Source organism: Lepeophtheirus salmonis, chromosome 5, assembly GCF_016086655.4.
Source record: "Lepeophtheirus salmonis chromosome 5, UVic_Lsal_1.4, whole genome shotgun sequence".
Lineage (NCBI taxonomy): Eukaryota > Metazoa > Arthropoda > Copepoda > Siphonostomatoida > Caligidae > Lepeophtheirus > Lepeophtheirus salmonis.
In genome coordinates this window covers 21365817-21392010 of record NC_052135.2, presented here as the reverse complement: position 1 = coordinate 21392010, position 26194 = coordinate 21365817, and the positions used below count along the sequence as shown (strand labels likewise).

The window sequence follows — 26194 nt, the reverse complement described above, 5'->3', positions numbered from 1 at the left end:
AAATAACATCAAAGACTACACTTGATTCATTGATTGGCGCGGAATCCCATCTTTTGTTGGCAACTCTTAATTTAAAGATAGATTGGCTTCAAAACCTGTTAAATCATGGCCCAGTATCAATTAATATATTGAGGCAAAAAATTACGTAAATAATCTTCGCGTTGTCAATGATATTGCAGAGAGAAGAGTTAAATTATGTCAGACTACGCAAATGTAATTACAAATGATCCAAAGCAAAGAAAATGTCTTTTACAGGCAGTAGAATTTAAAAGAAAAGAGATAGAAAGTTTTAAGAAGAATATTATTAATATCAGTATGAATAAATAAAGTTTGTATGAATAATTTATATAAGTTTATAATGTTTTAAAACCTTTTTTGTTGTAAAATAGTAGTTCGATAAAATCCTGCTTAAATAACTAACAACTTTTTTTATAAATAATGTATTATTGTCTGAGTACAAATAATAATTTTTATCTGTACATTTTTTAAATTTTACTTCATAAGAAAAAAAAATTATACTTCATAACGAAATCTTAAAATTAAAATCCGGGACAGTCCGGATGAGTTATTCGGACAAAACAATTTGTTGGTTAATATTTAATTTAATAATACCGTGTTTGAAACCTTAAAACCTGTGATTTATTCTCTTTATTAGACTTAAGAGCCTGCAATCAAAATGGATGATATTTTGAGCTTTCAACAAATTAGCTAATATCTTGCCAAAAGATAGCACTTACAGTAATTTTTTCCCAAAAAGACATTAATAGATTTAAACGTAAATTGTCTTGTCTTTAAAAAGTTTTAGGTATAAAAACTTGTGCTGCCAACGATTTTCCAATAATTGATGAAGAAGTACTATTTTTCGAAAAAAAAAAAAAATTCAAAACTTTAAGCAAAAAGTGCGAGGGTCTAGGGTGTATTCAGAAACCCCCAAAAATGATTTTCTTTCTTCCCACATGTCAAAGCATGGGGAAAAATACGGAAACCTAGCAAAACTTTTTTTAATAGGTCTATTGATCATAAGACTAGTTATACACATTAGGCACACGAGGGAGCCACTATCACCACTTAGTCATAATATCGTCTTACTGTATGTTTATGTTCTATGTTATTAATAAGTAATATTATTATGTACGTACTTTTAACTTAATTATTATCGAGTTCTAGTATTTGAAAGTAGGATCAAATAATATTTATGGGTACTTGGAAGTGTCTCCCTAATATCATTATGACTAGCTTATGATTTGAGTGATTAATATTTCTAAAGTTTTTCAAGCAATAATATTTATTTTATTAGTGATAGAATAAAATAATTTAAGAATAAGCGTAGCTAAAGCTTCTCAACAGCGTTTCTTTTTTTTTTTTTTTTTGTATAAGAAGAAGTTTCTTTCTTGTATCACAGAAGTCAGTAGTACATACATTAATTTTACCTACCTCCACAGTCTATTTTGCATATTATTAGTGTTTTTAAATTCTTAGCCGACATAATAAAAAAATGGAGTTGATAGTGTAAATCAGTGCAGGGGATCTACTACAGTTTGTATACTACTATAATGTTGAAAGAAAATGAGAATGTTACAAGTCCAATCACGGAACAGCCCAGTGTGGATCCAAATTCTACGCTTGGATTAGCTCCACTTCTAAATAATCAATCTCTCATTCTTAAAAGACGAATGAAACCATTTATCTGTGATTGTGAAGTTGACTTGAAATATGATATTCATGCTGGAAATGAAGGGGAGATCGTGTACAAAGCGAGCGAGAAATCTAATTTCTGGCAAAAGTATTGTAATTCTTTATGAAATTAATTTTGTTAATGAACATGTATAAACTTACTGTTTTAATTTCAGATGCTGCTTAGGGAGTTTTAGAGCTGTTGAGATCAATATAAATGACATTGCTAATAGAAGAGTTATTCATATTGAGAGGCCTTTGGGTTGCTTTGGATGTTGCTGTTCTATTCTGTATCCCTTTTGTAATGCCGAATTTATGGTAATACTTATTGATAAAATCACTAGGAAACTTTGTTGTAAACTGAAAGATATGTTTATGTCATAATGATGATCTTGTGTGTGTTTACATTTAAATTCTTTAGATTTCATTCTATTTGTTTAGGTACGTGTGAGTGATATATTTATTGGTTCAATCAGGGAAAGAGCAAGTTGGTGGTATCCTGTCTTTCACATCTTTGATGAAGAAGGAACTCAAATCTTTAAAGTTCGAGGGCCTGGATTAGTAAGATTTGCACCTAGAAAAATCGTTTTTAATGTAACTCGTCATCTAGTGCCTTCTGAAGGAATTGTTGCCTCTATCACAAAGAAATGGCAAGGACTTTGTTCTGAGAACGTTAATCTAATAACAAACTATGATATTGAATTTTCTTCGAGAAATACATTAAGTCTCAAAGAGAAGGCTCTGATTCTCTCAGCTACATTTTTAATTGAAACTACGCTGTATGCTGAATCTTAAATTTTAAAACAAAGATATCTAGATTTATATATATATATACACTTACCAGTTCTCTTTAGTTTGAGTTATTATTTAATATAAATTATGTTTCCATGTATTCTAATAGCATTTGAACATGATGTAAAATTCCTCATCCATTTATTTTATTGATAAGAATAAATAATTATATTTTAAAGATTCATTACTCTAGTTCCGTATCTTCAATCCTTAATGATTATATCTGGCAATATAGTATATATTTGTGTGTACAAGTTGTAATTTGTGTGTACAAGTTGTAATTTGTGTGTACAAGTTGTAATTTGTATTAGCAGATTGTAAAATTTTCAATTTTATGGTCTTATAATGTCTTATTTAATTACAGCATAAGTAATTGTAATTCCTAGCCATTAATTGATGTCATGATTGCATTTTGATCTTTTAAAATTACGCATATATTTTGTATGTACGAATATTATAATTGTGGGCTTTATAATTTAATAATATGCCACAGAATACTTACATATTAGTATTTTTCAATAAAAAAAAGTCAATAATTACATTTTTAATATATAGGCCATCCATTAAATCCGTGAATGATAACATTACTCTCCCTTAAGTAATGTAAATGATCCATTCCATTTTTGGGTTACAACTTACAGAAACTCACAACTTGCACAAGACATACGTATATGAGGACAAACAAACAAATTCTTTTTAGATACATCAAATCTTGCTTGAAATTGCTAGAGCATATACGTAGATCACCAAATATGTCACTCATACATTCATGTTATTTAATTTATTTCTGGCTGCAGAAGGTCTGGATTCGGATAGCCGTCCACCAGTGGGGTAATAACCTTAATGAATAAATAACTCAACATCAAAAAAGTTTTGTTCATTAAAATTCTAATTCAGCCATGAATGTCAAAGTATGTGAATTTTGATATTAGCCAATTAAGGCCTTTCATTATGCCTACAGCCCTTTCAGTAGTTATATTTTTTTGTGCCAGTCTTTTCCTTCTATGTTTTTTGTACAGTGAGAGTAGTTGAGTGGGGGCATCAAAAACTGTTACATCTAACATAAATATATATATATATTATGGTAAATATGTAGTATATAAGAGCAGGAATAGAGCCTGAATCAATCACGTGATTTGAGTTTGTACACAGAGAATGAAGTGAGTTTATCTTGAGTTCGCAGTGGTCCAGTGCTGTGTAGTGTGCAGACTGGAGAGCCTGTGTGTGAATGAGTTGGGGACTGAGGAGCATTGCTGAAGCTATAGCTAGGAGGGGGGGAGTGCTGACTGCTGTTAATGCAAAGGGAGTTTAGTTTAGAAACTGATAGACATAGTCAACACAAAATTAGTGATCCTGGATACAGATATCTAATCTGCTCAAGTGACTAAGTATCTTTTGCTGTTGAAGGGCCTTCTGGTTTTGTGAGTATTAGTATGGAGGACGTGTTGCTTTGAGTGACTGGTTGATTATCCAGAGTGTACCCAGTAACGTAACTTAACTAGGAGGAGTTTGAAGAAGGGGCTAATGATGAGTGGAGGCTTTGTTCGCTTGAGGAATGAAAGAGAAGAAGTGGAGAATGATGAAGCTGTGAGGGAGCCTGTGATTTTAAATATCTACGACATGTTTTGGACCAACGAATACACAATGAATATGGGATTAGGCAAGTTATGCTCATGAATGCATTTTACATCATCCTAAGTCTTTCATGTATTTATTTATCATTTTCTCATTGTTTAGGTGTGTATCATTCGGGCCTTGAGATCTATGGTCGAGAATATGCTTACGGAGGCCATCCTTTTCCCTTTTCTGGAATTTTTGATATTCAGCCGCGAGAAGCTCGCGAACTTGGAGAACAGTTTAAATTCAAGGAAAGTCTCCATTTAGGAGTAACAGACTTTCGTTCTTCTGATATTTCTAAAATCCTTGAGGAAATGGGAAAGGAATTCCGTGGGGATCGCTATCATCTTATGACACGCAATTGCAATCACTTTTCTGAAACACTATGTCAAATTCTTACTGGTTCAGAGACACCTCCTTGGATAAATCGCCTAGCCTACTTTTCTTCCTGTGTTCCCTTCCTACAACGGTGCTTACCCAAAGAATGGCTAACACCTCATGCGCTAGAAAATTCTTTAGAAATGATGCAAAAAAATGAAGAAGAACAACAAACACCGACACAGACCTCATCTACCACTGTTAATCGTATTAAAAGAGAGTTCAGACGTGGCTTTGGAAGAAATCCCTCTTAACAAATATTTTTAACATGTCTGCTATATCACCTTTTGGAATCTGAAAGGAAGCATGAGAAATCGCAATTATTTGATGTGTTTTGAATTCATTCGTTAAATCTTTTTTATATGTATTCTTGTTATGAACATTTTATGTGAAGGCATCACATATGTCCATTTTGTTGATCTTACTCTAATCTTTCAAGGGATAAGTCTGGGGAATAACCCATTCATATTGGAAATAGTACCTTTTAAAAAAATGTTGACCATGGCCAGTTACTTGATCCTTCGTAGAACTGCAATAATTAAAAATCTAAACGAGGTCTCAAATTCATACCAATAACGCTCTGCTTGTTCCCTTTTTCTCCCTCTCTCCCTTCAATTTAATGTATGTAGTATGTTCGTTTGTTGCATTTAATAATCTTTTTCTACTTTTGCTGTTGAGTATTCTGTCATTCTTGTATCTTTTTGAAGCGTAACTTACTTTAATGGCATGATTGACTGGAAATTAACATATTTTGTATGAAGAAAAATGGATCCACAATATGAGTATATATGTCCAAGTTAGGCCTCCACATCTCTCACAAATACTTAATGACTTTTTTTAACATTACTGTGTAATACATTCTTTTAATCATCATTCCTTTTTTTCTTTTTTGTCATTTCTAATACTGTTATACATATTTTACTGACTTGCAAAAGTGTATCTATTATTTTATACTTCTGAATTGTTTACATAATGAATCTTTTTAGTAAACATATGTTCTTTTAATTTATTTTGTCACCCAAACTCATACCTCTTGCGTACTTATCTATTTTAAGGAGTGTTCATGCGCTTCTCCTTTGTAAGGTTACAAAGTTTGAAAAATATATTTGTTCGATAATAGTAATAGCTTTAATTCCTACACTCATTGTTTTGTGCCTGATAAATCCATCAGGAAAGCTTGACTTCCACGTAAGCTAGTTGCAAACAACGTGCCTGATATTAAATAGAAACAGGTCCATAATATACAATACCTTGGATTGCATCAAAGAGAGATCTCACAAGAAAAAGCTGAGTCAAGCATCCGTAAATTATTCCAATATTAAGAAAAATTCGTACCATGATTTATACTAAACCCCAATTGCAGTTGAATTAATGTTCTTCTCTACATTTTATACATAGTATATCGTTAAAGCAACTTGAATAAGAACTTTACTTAGCGCATAAGGGGTATTATTAAAATATAGTTTATTACATAAGATACAAAATAAAAATTATACACTATATTCTATCAATCAATTCTATAACCTCCAAAGTATCAAGTAAATCTTGATCTCTTGGAATAACTTCCTCATTATCATCAGACTCATTTTCTTGATAATCACTTTCAGATACTGATAAAGCATAAATTCCATCAATATTTCCAACATGGTTGTTCATTGATTTGATGCTATCACATGTTAATGGTGATCCTTGTTTACCATGACGGGAACCAATTAAAATATTAGCCATAGAAGCCCATTCTTCACCAATAAAAACTTCCAAAAGAACAGGAAGTGGAAATCCTCTATGCCCAGGTAACATTGTAAAACGAACTAACTTATCATTACCATAATACATTAGAGAATATAATTGTTCTAAAACCTTCCTCGGCCATTTCAACCCACAATCTTTAGGAACAACATTATTCACAACAACTCGAAGTGTTAGTATTGGCACATTTCCATTAGCATGAGGAATTTTTAGTTGTTCCAATTCTACTTCCATTAAATTACCATAGTCAACATATAACACAATGGCAACATTCTTATTAATATTTATTATTATTCCTCTGTAGTAAAGATCGTCTTCAAATGCAGCAAGACAGACATCACCTTCGTTCCAACTCTTATTACTCTTACAAAAATCATTCATTTTGCCTTCTACGGTAGCTACACGTCTCACTTCACGAAAGACCTCGACTTGAGTCATTAAATGAAGATAAATCTGACCATAACAATCAATATGCGTGACTCTTGCATCGTGTGGTCCCGGTGAGGACGGAATAATGGGGCATTTCCATTCAGTAACTGGCTCTTTCTGCTCCAAATCATTATTGTTGTCGTCAAATATAACACCTATTATCTCGCATTCTGTATTAAAAGACGAATCATTGACAAGAACGTTCTCCTCAGACCGAACAAGTTTAAGGGTTAAACACTTTGAATAAAGGTATGTTCGGACTGGTACAGAGGGTTCCACTGGACTAGAAAATAGTTCTACCAATGTTACTTTGACCGGAAATGATTGAAACCGTGGTGCATGTGTATAACTAGATGGCAAACTTAGTAATATACTCGTGATGGTATCATTAGTCAATTGTTCTTGAAAAACTAAATGTTCACTCTCAGAGTACGATATATTATTATAGGGAATTTCATGAAGATAGCAGCGAAAACAAAAAGGTGGAAATAGCTTCAAAAAGACGGGTATTTTATAGAATTGATACGATTCAAGTTGATGTTCCAAAAAACGACCCTCGTCAAAAAGATAGACTATTTTTTCATTCAGAATGCAACGCCGGAATTGATCCTCATAATATACAACCCGTATTAAAAAAGCCTCATTTATTGGAGAGTAACTCGGCTTCTTCATATTTACAAGATTGTAAGAAACATAATATTCCTTCATACTCTTTTTAAAGTATTCATAGGGCAAAACATCTTTTTTAAGTCGAATGTAAAACTCACCAGGATGCACAGCTCTTAATAGTTCAACTTCCAATTCATCAGTCCAGTTCATTTTATTAATTCCTCTATTTACACAGATTTCCTTATGGCCAATTCACTCCGATATTCTTATAATTAGTTATTATTATATATAGATTTCCTAGAATAGAATCCAAACCAAATTCAGATGAACAAAGATTCAATTTAATCTTTATTACTATTATTTATTATCACTAATGGATAGTGTAAGTGATGACTGAGGAATTATGGATTTTATGATATATTGACTGTGCTATTGACACTGCTTCTTCTAATTCTTCTTCTGCCAATCTTGTTTAACAAAAATTCTAGCATATCAAAAAGCCGGTTAATATTTAAGATCATATTATTTTCTTTGTTTCCTTTCCTTTACAGTCATGAACAAAATCAGAAAATTTATTACCTCAAGAGTCAAGGGGCCATAGCTCAGGGATTACTATAGAGATGGAGAACGTACTGTTTATTGTTTACTACCTTTTTAGATCCACGTTGTTATTCTTTTTTATTCAATCATTAAAAGTATCCTGAAGTTTTTATTAAGAGATTACTCGTGTATAAATGAAGAAGAGGGTAAGATTTTAATTATTATGTCAAGTTCTTTCTGCATCCGACAATAGTTGAACTCCAAGCTTCAGGCACGGATCAATAAGCTGCATTTCAATACCCTACTTCTGCTTGAGGAACAATTACCCCTAATAATAAAAGATCGAAAACCTAAGGAGAACATTATTTGTATTATTTCGTAATAACTAGTGTTACTTTTGTTTAATAAATATTTCCTCACACTTAATCTAAAATACTTAACATAGTATAATTTAGGAAAGAGTTATCCAACTTTACCCTCTTTCCTACAACTTCTTTTCTTAAAAGATTAGGTATAAATTGCCTAATTTTTCCTAAGTAACCTAATTCACTAATAAACTTGTTACTTAGGCCCACAACTGTTAAAACTGAATAGTGTAGGTGTAGGATGTTTTCAGCAATTTCTCTGTGGAGGTTTGGGGGATGCTGGACCTATTAAGCACTTTTTGTAATAAGTACAGTGTGGGGCTCTAGGGGTCCAACCCTTCAGTCATTATAATAAATCTGTCCCTGTCACGGTGTCCTTTTATTCACTATCATCGAATGTTTGCAATTATAACTATTTTTGATGTAAGTCACACTTCACTAGTTATTAGATGGTTGTGGAGTCTTATAATGTTTTTAAAACTCCCGAGTCCACAACCCTAAATGTATTATTCATGATATATAATAATATCAATTTTTACTTTTTAGGTCTTACGAAATGCATTGCTGCTGTCCTGGTTTCATAAATTTGAATCTGAGGATCAAAATGTGAACAATGTTTTACCCTATTTGAGTAGTTAAACGGAGTATTTCTTTATTTTAGAAGATATCATAGATGCCCTCGATAACTTCAAGGAAAAAGTAATCATCTTGAATTTATACAAGAGCAGCTATTACTTCATTCAAAAACTCCATATGGCAAGATATATTCTCCGCTAATTCTAGGATTGTCCGTGCTATGGCAAACAACAAGTCCGACTTTATATCAGCAATAATTTCGTCTGGCTTAATTGTTTTGTCTTCAGAAAAACACATCAAAAGACTCACGACACGTCAGGTAACGACGTAGTTGCAATGCTTCCTCTATCGAGGATTAATTCAAAAGTCATGAAAAAAATTGTTCTTCCAAGTTCTTAAACTTGTAACTGACGTCGGTCTTAGACCAGTCACCATTCGATCAACCATGAATTTTTTAAGAACGAATAAGGAAATGGTTCTACCCCACTCCATATTGAAAAGTAAGTACATTGTTGTAATTTTTGTATTTTGTATGGGTTTCTATGTAATATATTGATAAATATAAAGTTATAATTACAAAAATATATTGTGTTTTTGTATATATTGATTCAGGTGTTGGGGATTCAGAACGAATTGAATCATTCTTAGAATTCGGAAACGATTTATTCAAATGTGAATAAGATTTGGAAATAATTATATTTACGGAAATTGGGGAACATTAAACCATGAATATATTAATTGAATGTCTACTATTGTATGAAAAAAGAACATGTATGCGATTTTTGTCGAATGAACTAATTCAGTCCTTTAATTAAAGAAGTTCGGTCTGAAAGAAAAAATCTGTCTCATCTCCCACCTCCGGCACAACTAACCCACTTTTTTAACCCAGAGTGAGTAGCCCCACCCTTTTACCTTACCTTAGTCCATAAAAAAAGATTAAGTCTCCATTAAAAAACCAAAAATATTGAATGTTTATAGTTTTGTATAAACTATGACCTAGAAAGTGGGGAATTTCTTGTAGTCGTAACTTGAACATTATTGTTAAGTATCTAAAGCTGTTATTATTATTTAATTCTAAGTACAAAGTAGTTACTTGTGAGTGTGTTCATAAAAGATGAAGAGTAACAATGAAACTTTGTTCAGTAATCCTTTTTTGACTCTGAGGAGAATTGAGGATCGACTCAAAGTAATTTCAGCCTTTCAGATTAGGAACCGAATAAATATTCTAGTCTTTGGCAAGGTTAATAGAAATATATATTTCTATTAACTTTGGTCTTAGTATGGATCTTTTTCACCTGACGTCGGGATTGTTGATGTTGGTCAATTTATAAAAATAAAACCCCTTTTATCACTAATATTAAGGAAAATATTGAACTATTGCCTGTCTAATTGGGACCAAAAAGTAGAAAGAACTTCAACTTTGCTGTTTATCAAAAATCTATATCTCTAATGCCTAATTTCATTATATATCTTACCCTTAAATGTATTAAAAATATGTTATTACATCGTTATATAATATTATTTCTATATTATACATAAAAATTAAATATTACAATAAGATATTTTTCTCTAATTGTCCTGAAACATATAAAAAGGGGGCCTTACTACTGATATTTGCTGCCTACTCTTGTAGTTGGAAAAATATTAGTATCACTATAATCTATCAGTAATAACTAATAAGTATTTAGTAATAGTTATAAGTAGAAAAGAAGAATTGTCCTTGAAAATAAATTAAAATTGTATATTGAATGAATATTAGATTGGAATTAAGTAAAAGTATTCATAATTAATTAAAACAATGCCTGCTACATGTTGTGTCTCAAGGTAAAGACCAAGTTGCTCCGCCAATCCAAAGGAGGATATTTTTTTTCATAGCCTACCTATGAAAAATAAAACTCTTCTTCATAGTTGGATCAGGGTTATACAAAGGTATCATTTAATTATACTATTGCTTAGCAATTACTATTAACTTATTTTTCTTTCAAGGATATTTTAATTAAACTTTGAACAAATGTAACAATACTAAAAGTTTCTATTAATATACTTATAGGAAAGATTAGGAACCGAATAGATGTTTAAAATTGTGCAGCAAACATTTTAGACAAGAAAACTATAAATCTGAACAAACGAATTTAAACCTCATAGAAAAATACCAGCCATTCTCTCTCGCCGTATCTTAAAAAAAATGATACAGTTTCTTAAAACCTTAAAATGAAGTTTTTGGCATCGTGTATTTTATGAGAAAACTATATAGACGAATTATACATGATAGCTGTTTTTGTATAGCATTTCATACTTGAGAAAATTGTCTGGAGCTTTAAATTTAAATACAGTGATATCTTCTTCTACAGGCCAATATCTGAAGTCACGGTTAGAGTCTCTTCGTTCAGAAAATCGAAGAGTAACAATAATTTTTTATGAAGTAATGTACTGAATAGAAATAGACCAGGGAGTACTTTAGTACTGGAGTCTGCCTTATATTTTACATCCCCTAATATTCATGAAGTTGTGTTACAATTTTTTAGTAAGTGTATTGACTATTTATTTGTGTGAGAATAATTCTTAGTTTATTGTGCCAACGCGATTACAAACGTGTTGTAATCTACCAGTTCATATCCCGACCCACGGGCTATCTTGTGTGCCAGCACAACTAACAAATGCGTTGTAATCTACCGCCAACTCATGTAACATCATCAGAAACCCGTTTTTTTCTCGTGCTGGCACACAAGACAACCCGTAGGCCGGGATATGAACTGTAACTATAGTTGATGCCGTTTTTGATGATGTTACATGAGTTGGCAGTAGATTACAACGCGTTTGTTAGTCGTGCTGGCACACAAGATAACCCGTGGGCCGGGATATGAATTTTGGCTATAGTTGACGCCGTTTCGGATGATATTGCATGAGTTGGCGGTAGTTTACAACTCGTTTTTAGTCGTGTTGGCACGCTAGACAATCCTTGGGCCGGGATATGAACGGTGGCTTTAGTTGATGTCGTTTCTTATGATATTACGTGAGTTGGCGGTGGGTTACAACCCGTTTGTTAGTTACGTTTCCATGCAACACAGCAGTGGACTGGAATATTAACGGGGCTATAGTGGATGGTGTTTCTATTTGATATTTGATACGTTTTGATATTAAATGAGTCGGTGGTGGGTTACAACCCGTTTGTTAGTCGTGTTATCATGCAAGTCAATCCGTGGGCTAGGATATGAACTGTGGCTAGAGCGGATGCCGCTTCTGATTATATTACATGAATTAGCAGTAGATTACAACCCGTTCGTTTGTCACATTACCACACAACACAGCCCGTGGCTTGGATATTAACCGGGTTTACAATGTATGGCACCCCTTATAATAATACATGAATTGACGAAGGGAGCTTACTTTTAATCAAGCCCTGTGGACATGCTACATATACATGAACCGAGCGTCAATTTTTTCCTTAGGGTAGGGTCTCGGAAGATAATGCGAAATTTATGATTTCAATAATTTTCCACATTAATGATCTTTTTCAGTTATTATGCACATTAACGGTCTTGTTCAGTTATTATGTACATTACCTAGTTATTATGCACATTAACTAGTTATTTTGCATAATAACGGATTTCTTACTTTAACTGAAACATATATGTATATATAATTTTATCTACTTTTGATCAATCCGACATAATTGAAATACGTTGAATGAACTGGAATAATATATTTTATATCACAACTTGTAAAATATCAAAAAGAGAGCATACTCCTTGTTTAGAGCGTTCCTTGAGTAAACATTGAAAATTGACATGCATTCTATACCTACTATCGTAGAGGCATTGAGTGAAGTCAAATTCTGTACTACATCCCCGTTTTTATATGTCCCAAAATTATCCTACTTTTCACATCTCTAATCGAGCAAAAAAAATAAAATAATAATAATGTAAAGTATAACAATAATAATAATAGTTATACAAATCTAGCCATTTAGGAATTTTTAATACATATTACTTTGATTTAAAACAAATATTAGGGTTTATGTCTGGAATCAAGTAGTATTCAATGCGTCTTTTTTTATTTATTTTGATGGAGTTAAATCATAATTTATTGGATATTTGTTCATTTTATGTAGTAAAAATATCAACTTTGAGCCCCAAGATGGCGTCTTCTTAAATTATGATGCAATTTATGACGTCAGTGAAAATGTTCTATACAAAAAGTGGAATTTGTGTGTATTTTCTCTACCTCACGACTGCTTGCATCTGATCTAAGAAAACCTTAAAACATCTAAGCTTCTCTCCTCCTAAACATTATTTAAATTGTTGGGATTAACAACGTTCATTTTAGTTTATTTTTATTTTTACATACCGTCAGGGCAAAGTTTTTAATAATAACAAATTTTTGACTTTTATGAAAAAAAGTTCTTTAAAAAATTTTAAGAAATAAAAATGTCATCACAAGTTGGTAAACCGGAGAAGAAAAATCCTAGTAACGACCCTGACCCCTCTTTGAATTTGAAGTATATATTGTTGGATGTAAGTCAGGTTATATTTTGTTCAATTTGATTAATTTGTCAAACAAAACCACATTTTCCCGACTTTAGATATAATAGATAAAAATATGTGCTTTTTCTAGTTAAAATTTCGAAATTAAATAGAAAATGGTTTAAAAAACTATTTATTCAATCAATAAAGATAATTTTTTTCAAATTAATGAGTCCCCTTTTGAGAAAATTATATTAAGATATCTTCCTTCTTGAAATAATTATTTTATGATGATAAGAAAAAAACTTTCGATTCTGTATTCATGGAATTATACAGAAACTTTGCACGAATTACTGCAGTAACAAAGTGAAGCAAACTTTTTTGGATGTACCGTTGCACGATATATACGAGATAAAATGAGATTTTTTTTCTAATAAATAATATTACTCACTTATTGGTAGAAAAAACTCTAGTAGAACACAGGTCAACGGGTCTAAGTGCCGTAACGAAGGAAACTTAAAGTACGAAATAAGTCTAAAAACAAACCGGAATAATTGAAATCTCTATATTTAAAAAATTATTTCTGTTCCGGATGGGTTAAAAAGTAAGATATAATTATATCTTACTTTTCTAGTTCTTTATCCATCCGGAACAGAAATAATCGGAGAAAAAAATATAACCCTTGCAAAATTAATCCAGTGATGTAAATTCGGAGAATTTTTTAGCTGCTTGTTTTTTGGAATTTATAATCTGAAGAATGAATCTTCTTTTCCTTAGCAGTTATCATTATTATTTAATTCCTGAATAGTGAACATCTTTTCCCAAATAGATTCAATTGTATTCAAAACTTGATTGAACATTCGTTTGTGATAATAAAAGACCGAGCGTAACCCTGAGGATTTGTCCTGGAGTTATAAATGTAATTTCTTGTTGGACTCAAAATATAATTGGGGATTGACATCGGAGTATCTAGTTTGAGATAAAACTATATTATATGGAAATACTACTGATATTTACTGGCTAACAGTGCCGTATGTCAGGAAGATTTTTCGGTCTGCTTTACAAGGGTGAACGGTTGATTTTCAGTGGTGAACGTAGGATATTTAAACAGGGCAAATGCTACAGCATAGATTAAATCTTGCAAGAATATCGTCCAATGGACTGTCTGACCATTATTTTCTTCAGGCAAACATTGGGAAAAATAAAATGAAAAGGAAAAACTCTAGACAATGCCGACCTATTCATAAAGGAAGGAGTATAATGGAGTATAAAATGCACGGTGCAAGAATGAGAGAAAATTTTTGAACTATACAATTAAGTCAAACAATTTAAACCTCCTTAAATATTTTTAAAATAATAACGGATGAAGATAATGAACGAGATTATAATATACCATGAAACAGTTACATCGACAGAAAATAAATTATGTTCACAAGTCTTGATGTTCTTAACTCGCATGTATACGTGGTGATGTGTTTGAAAAAAAATGAAGAAAAAAATGTATGTGTTCTTTATCATGATTAGAAGACGAAGTTTTTCCTCTCTTTCCTTGACGCAAAGGTGTCAATCAAACTGTCCATGTCTTCATGGAGCACCTTGTCCACCATCACCCTGTCCATGTCTTCATGGAGCACCTTGTCCACCATCACCCTGTCCATGTTCAAGAGGGTGAGGGAGGAGAGCCTCTCCTGGTCCATGGTGGTCCTCATGTGGTTCTTGAGCCTTCTGAGACAGGAGAATGACCGCTCCGCCATTGAGGCCAGGATAACGATCACCTTGTATAGCTCCGGCATCAGGCGGAACACTCCCGAGCTTATTAACTCTGCAGCAATTTGTGACGAAACCATGTCTTCTGTGTCAATATCTGCCTAGAGAAGCATTAATTTTAAACATATAATGCAAAATGAAACATTATAATATTAACCTTGAATTGCTGGAAGATTGCATGTTCTGACTGGAGCTGCTCGAGTTCAAGTCTGTAGTGCTTGGCGACACGCTCAATGACACAGGTCTCCACTTCACTGTCATTGACGATTGCAATGAGATCCATTGTGATGTTTGTATCGTCGGTGGCAAATCTGCTCTCAAGCTCTAATACAATCTTATTGATTGCAACATCGAAATGTGTTTCACGGAAGTAGGATTCAGTTGTTCCTTCCCACTTTATTCTCCTTGGAATATTCGCCTCCTTGAATTCCAAATCAAATTATCCTGGTCAAATACTGATTTCATCTCAGACGACTTCAACTCAGCAAGTTTCCAGATTGATTCAAAGATTTTCTCATTCTTAAGATCTTCAAGAGTCCTAATCACTAGGTTGACGTGTTTCCGGGCCTTTGTTAGGTCAACCTTTCTGCCTTGAAGTTCATCTGACAAGCTAGATGTGTGTCTGAGGAGTGTCTTCAACAGTTCAATGCCGAAAACAAATTCGTGACTAAAGATGCTGTTGAACTCGACAATGTATCTCTTTATCTTTTCTCATTATTATGAGGGTCTTTATGATTCTGACTATCCCTAGAGATACAGCGTGTACAGCATCGTAGCGGAGACTCCAGCGGGTAGCAGACTGGTTCTTCAGGGTCATCACCTTGGCATGCTCCTCATCTTTACTTGTTATCTTCACCGACTTGTAGATTGCTGACCTCTTTGGTGACCCTTCAATGAAGTTGTATAAAATTTGTACTGTCCCCATTGTATTTCTCAACAGGGTTATATCTGAGAGAAGATCCTTGACTACAAGATTGAGGACATGGGCGTAGCAGTGGATGTAGACACACAGTGGGGCTTCTTCCTTCCACCTGGCGGCAAGAACCTTCTTGATGCCGGATATGTTGGAGGCACCGTCCGCGGCCAGGGAGACAGTGCGGGCGGGGTTAAGGTCGAGATCCTTGACAGCCTCGTGAAGCTTCTCAAACAAATATTTGCCGTCAGTCTGGGTAACTTTAATAAACTTGAGGAAGCTCTCTTTCTTGATGCCTTCACTCGTCAGATACCACAGTGACAGACTGAACTGCTCCATGTTTGACATATCTGATGTCTCATCAACAATCACAGAGAACCAGTAGTCATCATCGCCGGCACAAGTCTTGACATCTTCAATTATATTTTCCGTCACTTTGGAGGCTATAATCTCTATCAGCTCATTTTGGATGTCAGGTGAAGTCCCTTTGGCAAAACCTGCCCCAGCTGAACCAAATTTTTGACTTCGGAATCGCCCCTAAAAGCCAATCCTTGCTTTGCGAGGAACCCAACAGTTTGGAAAAGATACCTCAAATAAGCTCGCCACTTCACGACTTCCTCAGCATGTTGAGACTGAACATGGCCGAGAACCAAATCTTTGATGTGAGGAAATTGATCCACTTTTCCATCGACAGTTAGTGTTTTTTGTTGTTAGAATGAACTTTCAACGAGGAACTGTTTTTCCATGTTTTGAATGTCTATCTGAGGACTGTATGTTTGTAACTTGGGCTGTAGAGGATGATCTCTCTCGACTTTAGGCACAGTTTCCCGCTCAGTCTCCACTCTGGTTCTGGTCTGGATGTCCTTCCGCTTTGGCTCCCGCCCGGTAAGTATCGGGTCACCCAGCTGGCTCGTGAAGACGAGAGGGTACTCTGGGCCTCCGTCCACAAACTCCATCTCCTCAGTCTTGCTCTTCTCACCTCCCTGGACATTGTCGCTAGTCTCAGAGTCCTCTGCAGAGGGAACATTGTTGTTGTTGACTACAGAGAGCTGTTCGGGAGAGAAGATTGGTCCGATATCGAGATTAGGAAGTCTTATTCTATGAGAAATCCGTCCGCTGGGGTAATTTGATGAGTCGCCATTATTTTCTGTGTCTGCAGTAACTTTCTCTTCAGCAGAAACGTACTTTTCAGATCTTGATTCCGGCAGTAAGGCCTCAACTGGAGCAGGGTCATCGGGATAGGAGGAGGCAGTGACTGAGGATGAGGATGTAGCAGAGGAAGTTTTCTTAACAGCAAAGTTCAATGTTTTCTGCTTCTTATGATCAATTTTCACTTGATACTTGCAGCTGGGGTCATTCTTATGGAATTTAACTTTGTGATCATTAAAGTTGTCCTTCTGTATTTCCTTCTGACAGATAGAACAAATCACCAACTCTCTGTTAAAATGCGTTCTCCGCTTCCCGTGATACATTTCTGATAATTAATAAATTACAGCAACAATCCACTCTAAAAAGTTATTTATGTCCCTTTTAAGCAGTAATAATTTAATTTATCTTGTATTCAATGAAACAAATTCTCACGCTCTTAAATATTTCAAGAGTACTCCATACGAAAAATGTTGTGTGCGTCTTTTTTTTTTTTTTTTTTTTTTTTTTTGGCTGTAAAGTACTTCACATTTGCAACCAGTAACGTTAAACGTAATATCTAACTCAAATATCCACTCAATGTGAAGTACTTTAAATCCATACGAAAAATGTTATGTGCGTCTTTGTTTTTTATTTTTGGCTGTAAAGTACTCTTGAAATAATTGCAGTAATTTATTAATTATCAGAAATGTATCACGGGAAGCGGAAAACGCGTTTTATATTCAAAGGTTCAATCTTTTATATTTATAAAATGACAGGCAATATTTGAAAGAGATATTACGGTAAATTACAGGATTTGAATTCAAATTTATGCGATGAATTGAGATACCCGAGAGTGTTAACTGTAGTTTAAAACCTCCGTTTTATCTATCTGACTTAATTTGGCCCCAATATTGTCTTAGAGATATAATTTATTAATTTACTAATTCTATAAATGTGCCGGTGAATTTTGGCTACTTTAAGTACAATTTGTGGTGCCTCCAAAGGATTAATCAGAATCATTTTTTCATTTAAATGAACTATAATTTGTTGGAAAATGTATTCCATGTTCAATTTTGAGAAAAATTATCAAGCTTCCTTTTGGGTGGACGTGCTACAAATATGTAATTTCATTATAATGACTCAGTACTATTATGAGTTGGTCATAAGTTACATATAAATAATAGATTTTAATAATAAATTATGACTTAATTCATCTATATTTACATACCTATATGATTGGTGGACGGTTGATTCAGGTTGTTTTTTTTGGTCCGCTGAAGCGGACAAAGCGCAATACTGACGTACGGCCCTGCATACCTGGGTGTATGGGTGATAATTTTGGTAAGAATAGAAAAGCGTGCGAGGAGAAGAGAAGAAATACTTATGGCGTCATTGATTAAATATTATACATCTTTTTCTATCAATCAAGAACGTTATCATTCCCACCTTTATTATTCAATATTAATATGATATTAGATGCTGATAGTTGATAGAGAACTGAATAAAATGCCTAAAATAACGTCGCCTTCTGTCTGGATTTATGAAAATGGAGGCCCAGGAATTTGGAATATACTTACCGCATGAGAAACAGATGGTTTGTCGGATTTGTGATTATAAATATGCCTTTAGTCCCCTGTCTAGAATTACACGCCACTCATTATCCTCATCTCATAACAAGATTATGGATATTCATCTAAAAAATCAAGTTAATGATGAATAAATCAAGTTAGACTTTAACTCTGATCTCACAAAGATGATCATTACATGTAATATACCCTTATCGATTGCTAATCATCTATATTCGAAAAATTTATGGAGAAATACACGGGTAAACCTATCCCTTCCCGCGGAACCATCATTAAATTAATGGAGGATGTTGGTACTGATGTCATTTATAGAAATACATATAAAAATGTTTTGAGTCATCCACACCAAATGACGATCAAGTTATCAGTAGAAAGTATAAAATATTTACTAATTTCGAAATGGAACTCTGAATTTTGTAGTATCTAACATTAAGTATTCATTTTTTTAAATCTAACCAGAAAATATGATTCTATTTTAGCTTAACAAATCAAGAATTATGATACACAACTCATTAAATGGCAAAAACAGCTGCTTAAATGGTCACAACAACGGGGGTAGTAGCTTTGGATCGCAACTAGTTTGTCGGAGACTAGTTTCCTCACATAAAGACTTGGTTATGATCGTTAGGTTTTCCAATATTACATAGTCAAAAAAGATTACTTTTTTATCACTATTGCTCCAAGAAATGGTGTTCAGAAAACTCATAAAAGGCAAAAACAACTGCTTAAATGGTCACAACAACGGGGGTAATTGCATCGGGTGAAGCATTATAATTAGCAATAGTGTATATTCTTCATAATAATAGTATGTTGTTATATAAGCATAAATAACGGGGAAAATATCTTTTTTGATGCTCTTAATAAGGAGTAATATCGCCTGACATTACTACATAATTAGCTTATGCTCTAAATCTTTAAGATGGAATTATTTCTAACATTTTTTTTATTAGTATATTTATTGTCTAATTTTATGATTTTGACATTTACTTTATTATTAATAATTAGTTAGATCTCATCGGTAGAGATATATCTAACCTGTGCACAATAGTATATGTATAGCAACTTCGACATGAAGAAGAGGGGTGATTATCTTTTTGATTAAACTCCACGTCTCGCTTGTGTCTTCAACCTAAAGTTATGACATATTTAACTGGATTCCGATGTCAGAACAAGAAAATATTATTTGGATCAATCTATTATTTCAATACTCTGTATATATAATTTTTTGTTATTAGTTATATGATTCCAATTGTTTAATTTTGTATATTTAACATAAATGTATGATGGTATATTTTTTAGTATGTAAATTATATTTAATTAAAACCTTCTTTTTTAAACTTTGAACTTCAAATATATTTCGAAATACTCTACTTTGTCGTTTCATTAGCTATTATTCTGAGAACAAGGTTCATAATGAATTACAATTTCATGGAGTGTGACGTTTTCAAATCTACTGTAACGGATAAAAAACATCGAAGTCAATTATACGTAGTATATCTTCATTAAACATTTTGCTAATAAATATTTTCGTTATACACTCAAAAATCATAATAAAGCAGGCAGATGATAATCACATCAGTATTTTAAACAATGATACCATATGTCTTTCCCCCTTCCCTTCTCCTTGCACGCGTTTTTCTCTAAAATATTATCAACTTTACTTATGGGGTGAAATCTTCCGTGGTAGGCTCTCCGACTATGAGACCAGCTACAATCTGGTATGACAAGGGAGCAAGAGGAAAAGGAAATAAACAAGGACATTGGCAAGAATTATTCCGATCTCAATCATCAGTTCTACTTTGAGTCCAACAGGATTTACAATTATAACTCTGCATCAAATCTTCAATGTTACTCTCCGTCTTTTATGAGCACACATGAATGTTCAATCAGGTTTTGAATTTAATCGAATGTAGTAGGAAAGGAAGTTCACTACTCAGTAGTTAAATAATACTGTTAACAACTAAGAAAAAAAAATCGTCAAATTATAAATTCCAATAAAAGGGGCTAGCTAAAAAATGCACACAATTTACATCACTAATTATTATATTTATTTGTGATGACTGATGGCTAAGGGCTTATCCTGGTATATATTTACAGGAGAACTTATTAGCATGAAAGCGGTTCTATCGGTCCAGGTGACGGTTCTTTCAATTGAACGGTCTCTGTTCTTTTTTATACAGGCTTAGTTTGGTAACAGTCGCCTGAAACAAGGGGCGTTGCTAGAAAATTCGGGCCCAAGAAATTATATCAAATAATATTAACAGGGCCACAGCTACCTTATACGAAGACTAAAATTGCTTAAGAGAATGGTTTTGAAACTGGGGGCCGTGACGGGAGGTGGGGGGGGAGGCAAAGGAAGATGAAGAATTGAGGGTCTTTTTTCAGTATACACATATATATAATACAGATGTTTCGTATAAAGGGGCCTCAGCTAAGAATGTATCATTGTAAGGGGCTTTGCATAGTAAAGTTTAGAAAACACACTTGCTTTAGAAATATTATAAGGCCCCGACGAGCTTAGCTTTTATTTACAACATCTAGTTCCTAAAACTACTTTCCCTGATCCATAAGAAGCCCTTACCTATTTGGAACTCAGATACACCCTGGCGACGTAAAAAAAAAAAGAAGAAAAATGCTGCAATTGCATAAAATAATCTAAAAAATTGACTTATTGATTAAAGCTAATTGATTTCTTATAATCATATATTGTATTTTCTTTATATATTCGATATAGAAACAAAGTTTAAAAAAAAGAATACATCTAAAAACTCATAATTTATTTAAGTACATTAAAGTTGTATTTCAAGCTATATTAGTACACAAGAGCACAACTTTGCTTAATACTGATATTTGCTGGCTACTGTTGTGGGTGGGAAAATTTAACTCTCGCCTCTCTAATATAAAATAATAATTGTCTCTGAACGGAATCAAAATGACGAATTTAATTATTCTTCGATCAAAATTCAGTAGCTATTCGAAATTAATTGACACATGTCAATTGCCTGCTACATGTTTTTCTCCAATAAGGTTACTCCAGCAATCTAAAGGAAGACAATATTTTTTGTCTAAGGTTACCAATAAAAAATGAAACTCTCCTCCATATTTGAATCAAGGTTATTTACTTATTTAAGGAGCAATGGATGGAGGATGATAACTATTAATTTTCCTCAATGGATATTTCAGTCATTTTTCTGTCAATTTATGGAACTCCATATTTCTTATATGTAGAAGTATACCATGATCTCGTAAAAGGTCTGATATAATTTATGTATTTGTGAGCATAGAGGCAATGATTCCCAAGGTCAGAAGTCACTATCATAGACATTGATGTGATGCCCATTTGAACAATACAGGATTCTTCCATTAAAGGAGATTATATCCACCAAGTGAGGCACAAAGTCTAAGAGGCAAAATCCCTTTAACATGGAGTTGAAGAGAGGATTAGAAGACGTATTGGCGGTATTGGATATCCAAATGGAAAAAAATGAATCCATAGGAAAGGAAAGTGGATACGGATTAATATATCCGAATCATTTGTAGAAAAGATCTATCCAAATCACTATAAATTAAACGTATTTGAACGCAGTTCACCATTTTTTATTCTCCTTTGGCTTCAAGTATTTAGCAATAATTAATAATGATTAATTAACACTTATCAGTAGTGAGAAACACTAATTTTGGCTCCATTGTGACGCCATCAAAAAGGTTGCCAGCTAACGTCAACCAGACTGGTTTGCAAGTTTCTTATCGACACACCTTATATAGAATGTAGGTTGTTTCAAAAAGTCTATTTAAAAGGTTGCGATAATTGAATTTTTATTTTCTGTATTGAAATTCTAACGCTGTCCACAGTATTGAGATAGAAAGAGAAACTTTTCATAGCTATATCTAGCTTCTTGGTATAAGCTAATATAATTTATGTTCTTTTTTCGAGGAAAGGTTAAGAGATATATAATAACTAATAAGTTTTTTTTTATGATCAAAATTGGAGGGAATTATTGACACACGTACGTGCTACGACCGAATAGACTACTTTTCGGATTCATATAAAATTATATTATCTTCTTACTAATATCTATTATTTGTTATTTTATATTTTTTGATGACAGGTCCTTTTTTTTAATATCTGAGCTTTTCTTTTATATAATTCCTAATTATATAGTGTGATGGAATGGACGATTATTCCCTTCAAGAGGTTAGTAGGCTTCAACGGCAAAAGGAGGAATTAGAGCTTTATTTGAAGACTAACACTACAAGTACCACCAACATAGATTCGTAAGTGTTGATCTTACTATTATACACTTGCATGTATTGATAATTATTAATGTTACCATAACTATTTTTACAGTTTGAATGAAAACTTACATGATATATTTAATCACTCCGGAATTCTTCGGGACAGTCTTCGTATCCAATGGCTTCCTTCAGGTAGGCAATAATAACTTAGAATTATGAAAGTTATTCTTTTATAATGTTAAGAAATATAATCAATTTTATTTTCTCTATATTATACACAGATGACATAATAGGACAAAGCTTGAACGTCTATTTTACTTTCAAAAGTTGTCCCACTGCCGTCATTCATTTCAATGCTGCCGTCGTTAACAAGAAAGGCTCATGTTTTCTTGATTTTGCAGATTCTGCTTTTCAACTGAGTGCTTCAACCAAAGATAATGATGACTTTAATGAGTTTAAAGTTATAAATGAACAAATAAGTCTAAATCTTAATCTTTCTTGTCATATCAAGGCTCTAAATAGCTTTTTAACTGAGTTCTATGTGAGAAAAAATGCATTTCATGACATGGCTGATGTTATATCTGCTGAAAGTTTTTACAGATATATTGATGACACATTCGGATGGGGGATAGTGTTTTCATTTGGAACTAATCCTGCCATCACATTTAAGTGGGGTATTGTCTTAAACAATACGTTATTATGCGAATCAGTTTATTCATTGGAATTCAATGAAATAGGGAAGGCTAAAGCAATGGAGTTTTCATTCCCGGAGGAAATTATAATGGGTAAAAGTTATAAATATTGGAATGCGGAAAAGTGTTTTAAAGAAATTACTAAATTAGTTTCGTTTTCCGGAGGTACTCCGACGAAATCAATCCCTAGGACAGGCAAAGTGCATCGTAAAAAGAGGTCAAGGAATCTATAATGTGAAATATCGCCCGGATTTAGATCTTCTGATTCCAGAATGATAAAGTTATAGAAAAAAATTCGCTTTGTAATTATAGTTTTAATTCTTTTTTATCAAGACCATTAATTTATGGTGGTTCCCTAAGGGATAACTTTGTCTGAACTTGATTTCATTAGATGTTATTCTACATTTCCATATATAAATAAATCATGACATAATATTATAATATATATTGGAGAATTAAGTATACTTCGAATGTTGACATAATTTATAAAGAGGAATATAAGTATGTCTTATCAATTATTTGTAGTTTTCCTTCAGTATAAGAATAAATTGCTTCTTCGATTTGTAAGATATTATGTAAAAATGATAATAAAAAATGTTACAAATTTAAAAACTATAACTTTCTTTTATTTAACAATTTATAAATCTGGTCGGTGTATTGCAGGAGGAGGAGATTCATCAAACATTGATTGTGACTCTTGTTGCGTGACAGCGAGTACTGCCGGCTCATTTTCACATGAAGAAATATTTTCAAGGGAACAAGGTCTAGGTGATTTACTAGATTGGACTGCAATTCCAGGGAGCCTGTTCGTTGGGACTTTAATGGGTGATGACTTGGAAGGTGAAGTGGATAAGGTGGCCTCTGTTTCTATATTGTCCAAATTGTCAAGATAAGTAGAATTCACATCAGAGGAACAGTCTACATCAATTCGATGTTGTTTCACCATGACGCATTCTTCCCCATCCGAAGCTGAAAAGGATGAATTCATAAATTTGGAATTTAATACACACTTCATATGAAACATAGTAAAACTCAAATATATGGGTCAATTAACTCACATGGGATGTTATATATATAAAGGTATCCATCAGATGATGCAAGGAGAAGCCGCGGCATTCGTGATACGTTTGCAATAGCAACTGTATTTTGCCCTCCAGAGGAGGTAGTTGGGAGAGTTACAGTTGCAAAAGCTCTCGACTGATTTAATGTATCTGTAACTTGAGTTGGAAGGTAGGAAGCAGAAGCAGATACTGCCTTAGTCAAGTATCCCATCCAACCTCCAGCTTCAACTGGACTATTGTCCACAATTGGTGCCTCAGGAGTGGAAGGCTCCTCAAATTTAAAAATATGAATGGTCTCTGTATTTGAACTAAGAGCAAGAAAACGATTATCTTGACTGAAGGAAAGACTATGTACTAAAGCGCAACGTTTGACCCCTCTTCTGAACTCTGCCAATTTGGATCCATCGCTGACAGAAAAGACACGAATGACTGTTCCTCTCTCACTAGCTGTAGCCAATCGATTCCCCGACGAATTAAAAGTAAGAGCTGCTAGCGGTGCATCGTGAGCAGGTATCATAAGTTTTGCTTGTAAATGGAAAGCATCAAAGAGCTGAACTTCCCCAGCAGAATGTGAGCCTGGATAAGCTAGATAACAATGGTCAGAATTAATGGACAAAGCGCAGAGACCCCTTGGATTGGAGGGAGTGTCTCTTATGGTATGAAGTATTTTCATGTCTCTGATGTTATGGATGTAAAGGGATTCCTCTAGGCAGACAACGAGGCGAGCTCTATTCAACTTTACAGAAATGATGGTGTCTGAATAAGAATAGTTGCAGATCTCAGTTCCCTTCTTAAAGTGGCACACTCTTAGTTTTCGAGGACTGGAAAGAGAGACTAGACCAAGGAGTGAGGAGGAAAAAAGCCTCTCCACAACCATGACCTGATCTTCAGTCACCTTCCCATAAATTAACTCTAATTTATCCAAGGAGTTCAATGAGTAAAGTTTGTAGCCCTTTTCTCCACCTACGGCCAAGGATGTGCAGTCCTGATTAAAGTTAACGAACTTGATTTCATCCATTCTCAAGCTATTAACCGATCCAAATCCCAACACTTTACTTAATACGTATTTTGTTATTCTTGAGCTAACTACGGCACAATAACAAACTTACGTTATTTGTATTTTATAATAATAATACAGTATCTTTTTTATAATATACATATATACTTATATATGTTGTCGTTGACGTTCTGCTATTAACATTATTAAACTTAAAGGTATATGAGGGAAGCCAGGCAAAAAAATACTCAAGCTCCATCTAGCTAACACTTGACAGTGACGTCTCAACTCTCATCATTATCTGGCTATTCTTAAAGCGAATATCTTACAATTTTTTTGTTCCATTCAATCATATCTGTTATATATAACATTTATAATATAGCGTTATAATTAATTAAATGTTTAAATAATTATTCTCTTCAAGAAAAGCATCATAATTTATCTTTTTCTACAATAGATGTTATCGCCTATTGGCAATATTAATGGGATGAAAATGAAGTATCGATATTTTTGTTAGAAGTACTATAATAGATGTATATCTCCTATTTAGAAAAGTAATGCAAGTCCACATCAATTCATTAGGAAGTAATTGTATGTGTAATGATCAAAGGTGTAGAATGAT

The 26194-nt window shown here is 33.3% G+C and overlaps 4 protein-coding genes across 8 annotated transcripts; 3 read left to right on the top strand and 1 right to left on the bottom strand.

Moving 5' to 3' along the window:
* The first annotated feature begins 1091 nt into the window (after positions 1 to 1091).
* Positions 1092 to 2650, top strand: LOC121118361 (phospholipid scramblase 2). The gene is made up of 3 exons (XM_040712933.2): positions 1092 to 1783; positions 1851 to 1992; positions 2116 to 2650. Exons 1-3 carry the CDS (start codon positions 1554 to 1556, stop codon positions 2467 to 2469), a joined length of 726 nt encoding a protein of 241 aa, XP_040568867.1. The 5' UTR covers positions 1092 to 1553; the 3' UTR covers positions 2470 to 2650.
* Positions 2651 to 3497: 847 nt separating this feature from the next.
* LOC121118396 (deubiquitinase DESI2) lies at positions 3498 to 5584 on the top strand. Its single transcript, XM_040712974.2, has 2 exons — positions 3498 to 4126; positions 4204 to 5584. The coding sequence occupies exons 1-2, from the start codon at positions 3991 to 3993 to the stop codon at positions 4713 to 4715; spliced, it is 648 nt and encodes a 215-aa protein (XP_040568908.1). The 5' UTR covers positions 3498 to 3990; the 3' UTR covers positions 4716 to 5584.
* A 2215-nt stretch (positions 5585 to 7799) lies between these two features.
* Positions 7800 to 24126, top strand: LOC121118398 (uncharacterized). 5 transcript variants are annotated; one of them, XM_071888371.1, is made up of 7 exons: positions 7800 to 7994; positions 8700 to 8852; positions 8937 to 9229; positions 22749 to 22861; positions 22935 to 23014; positions 23104 to 23607; positions 23665 to 24126. In XM_071888371.1, exons 4-7 carry the CDS (start codon positions 22758 to 22760, stop codon positions 23745 to 23747), a joined length of 771 nt encoding a protein of 256 aa, XP_071744472.1. In that variant the 5' UTR covers positions 7800 to 7994; positions 8700 to 8852; positions 8937 to 9229; positions 22749 to 22757; the 3' UTR covers positions 23748 to 24126. The 5 variants fall into 5 exon arrangements, with proteins under 5 accessions (XP_071744472.1, XP_071744471.1, XP_071744473.1 ...); XM_071888370.1 differs by having other exon boundaries at positions 23104 to 24126; XM_071888372.1 differs by lacking the exons at positions 7800 to 7994; positions 8700 to 8852; positions 8937 to 9229 and adding an exon at positions 22470 to 22593.
* Positions 23945 to 25874, bottom strand: LOC121118397 (WD repeat domain phosphoinositide-interacting protein 2). Its single transcript, XM_040712976.2, has 2 exons — positions 24573 to 25874; positions 23945 to 24483 (listed from the first exon to the last, which is right to left on the bottom strand). The coding sequence occupies exons 1-2, from the start codon at positions 25591 to 25593 to the stop codon at positions 24152 to 24154; spliced, it is 1353 nt and encodes a 450-aa protein (XP_040568910.1). The 5' UTR covers positions 25594 to 25874; the 3' UTR covers positions 23945 to 24151.
* Positions 25875 to 26194: the final 320 nt, after the last annotated feature.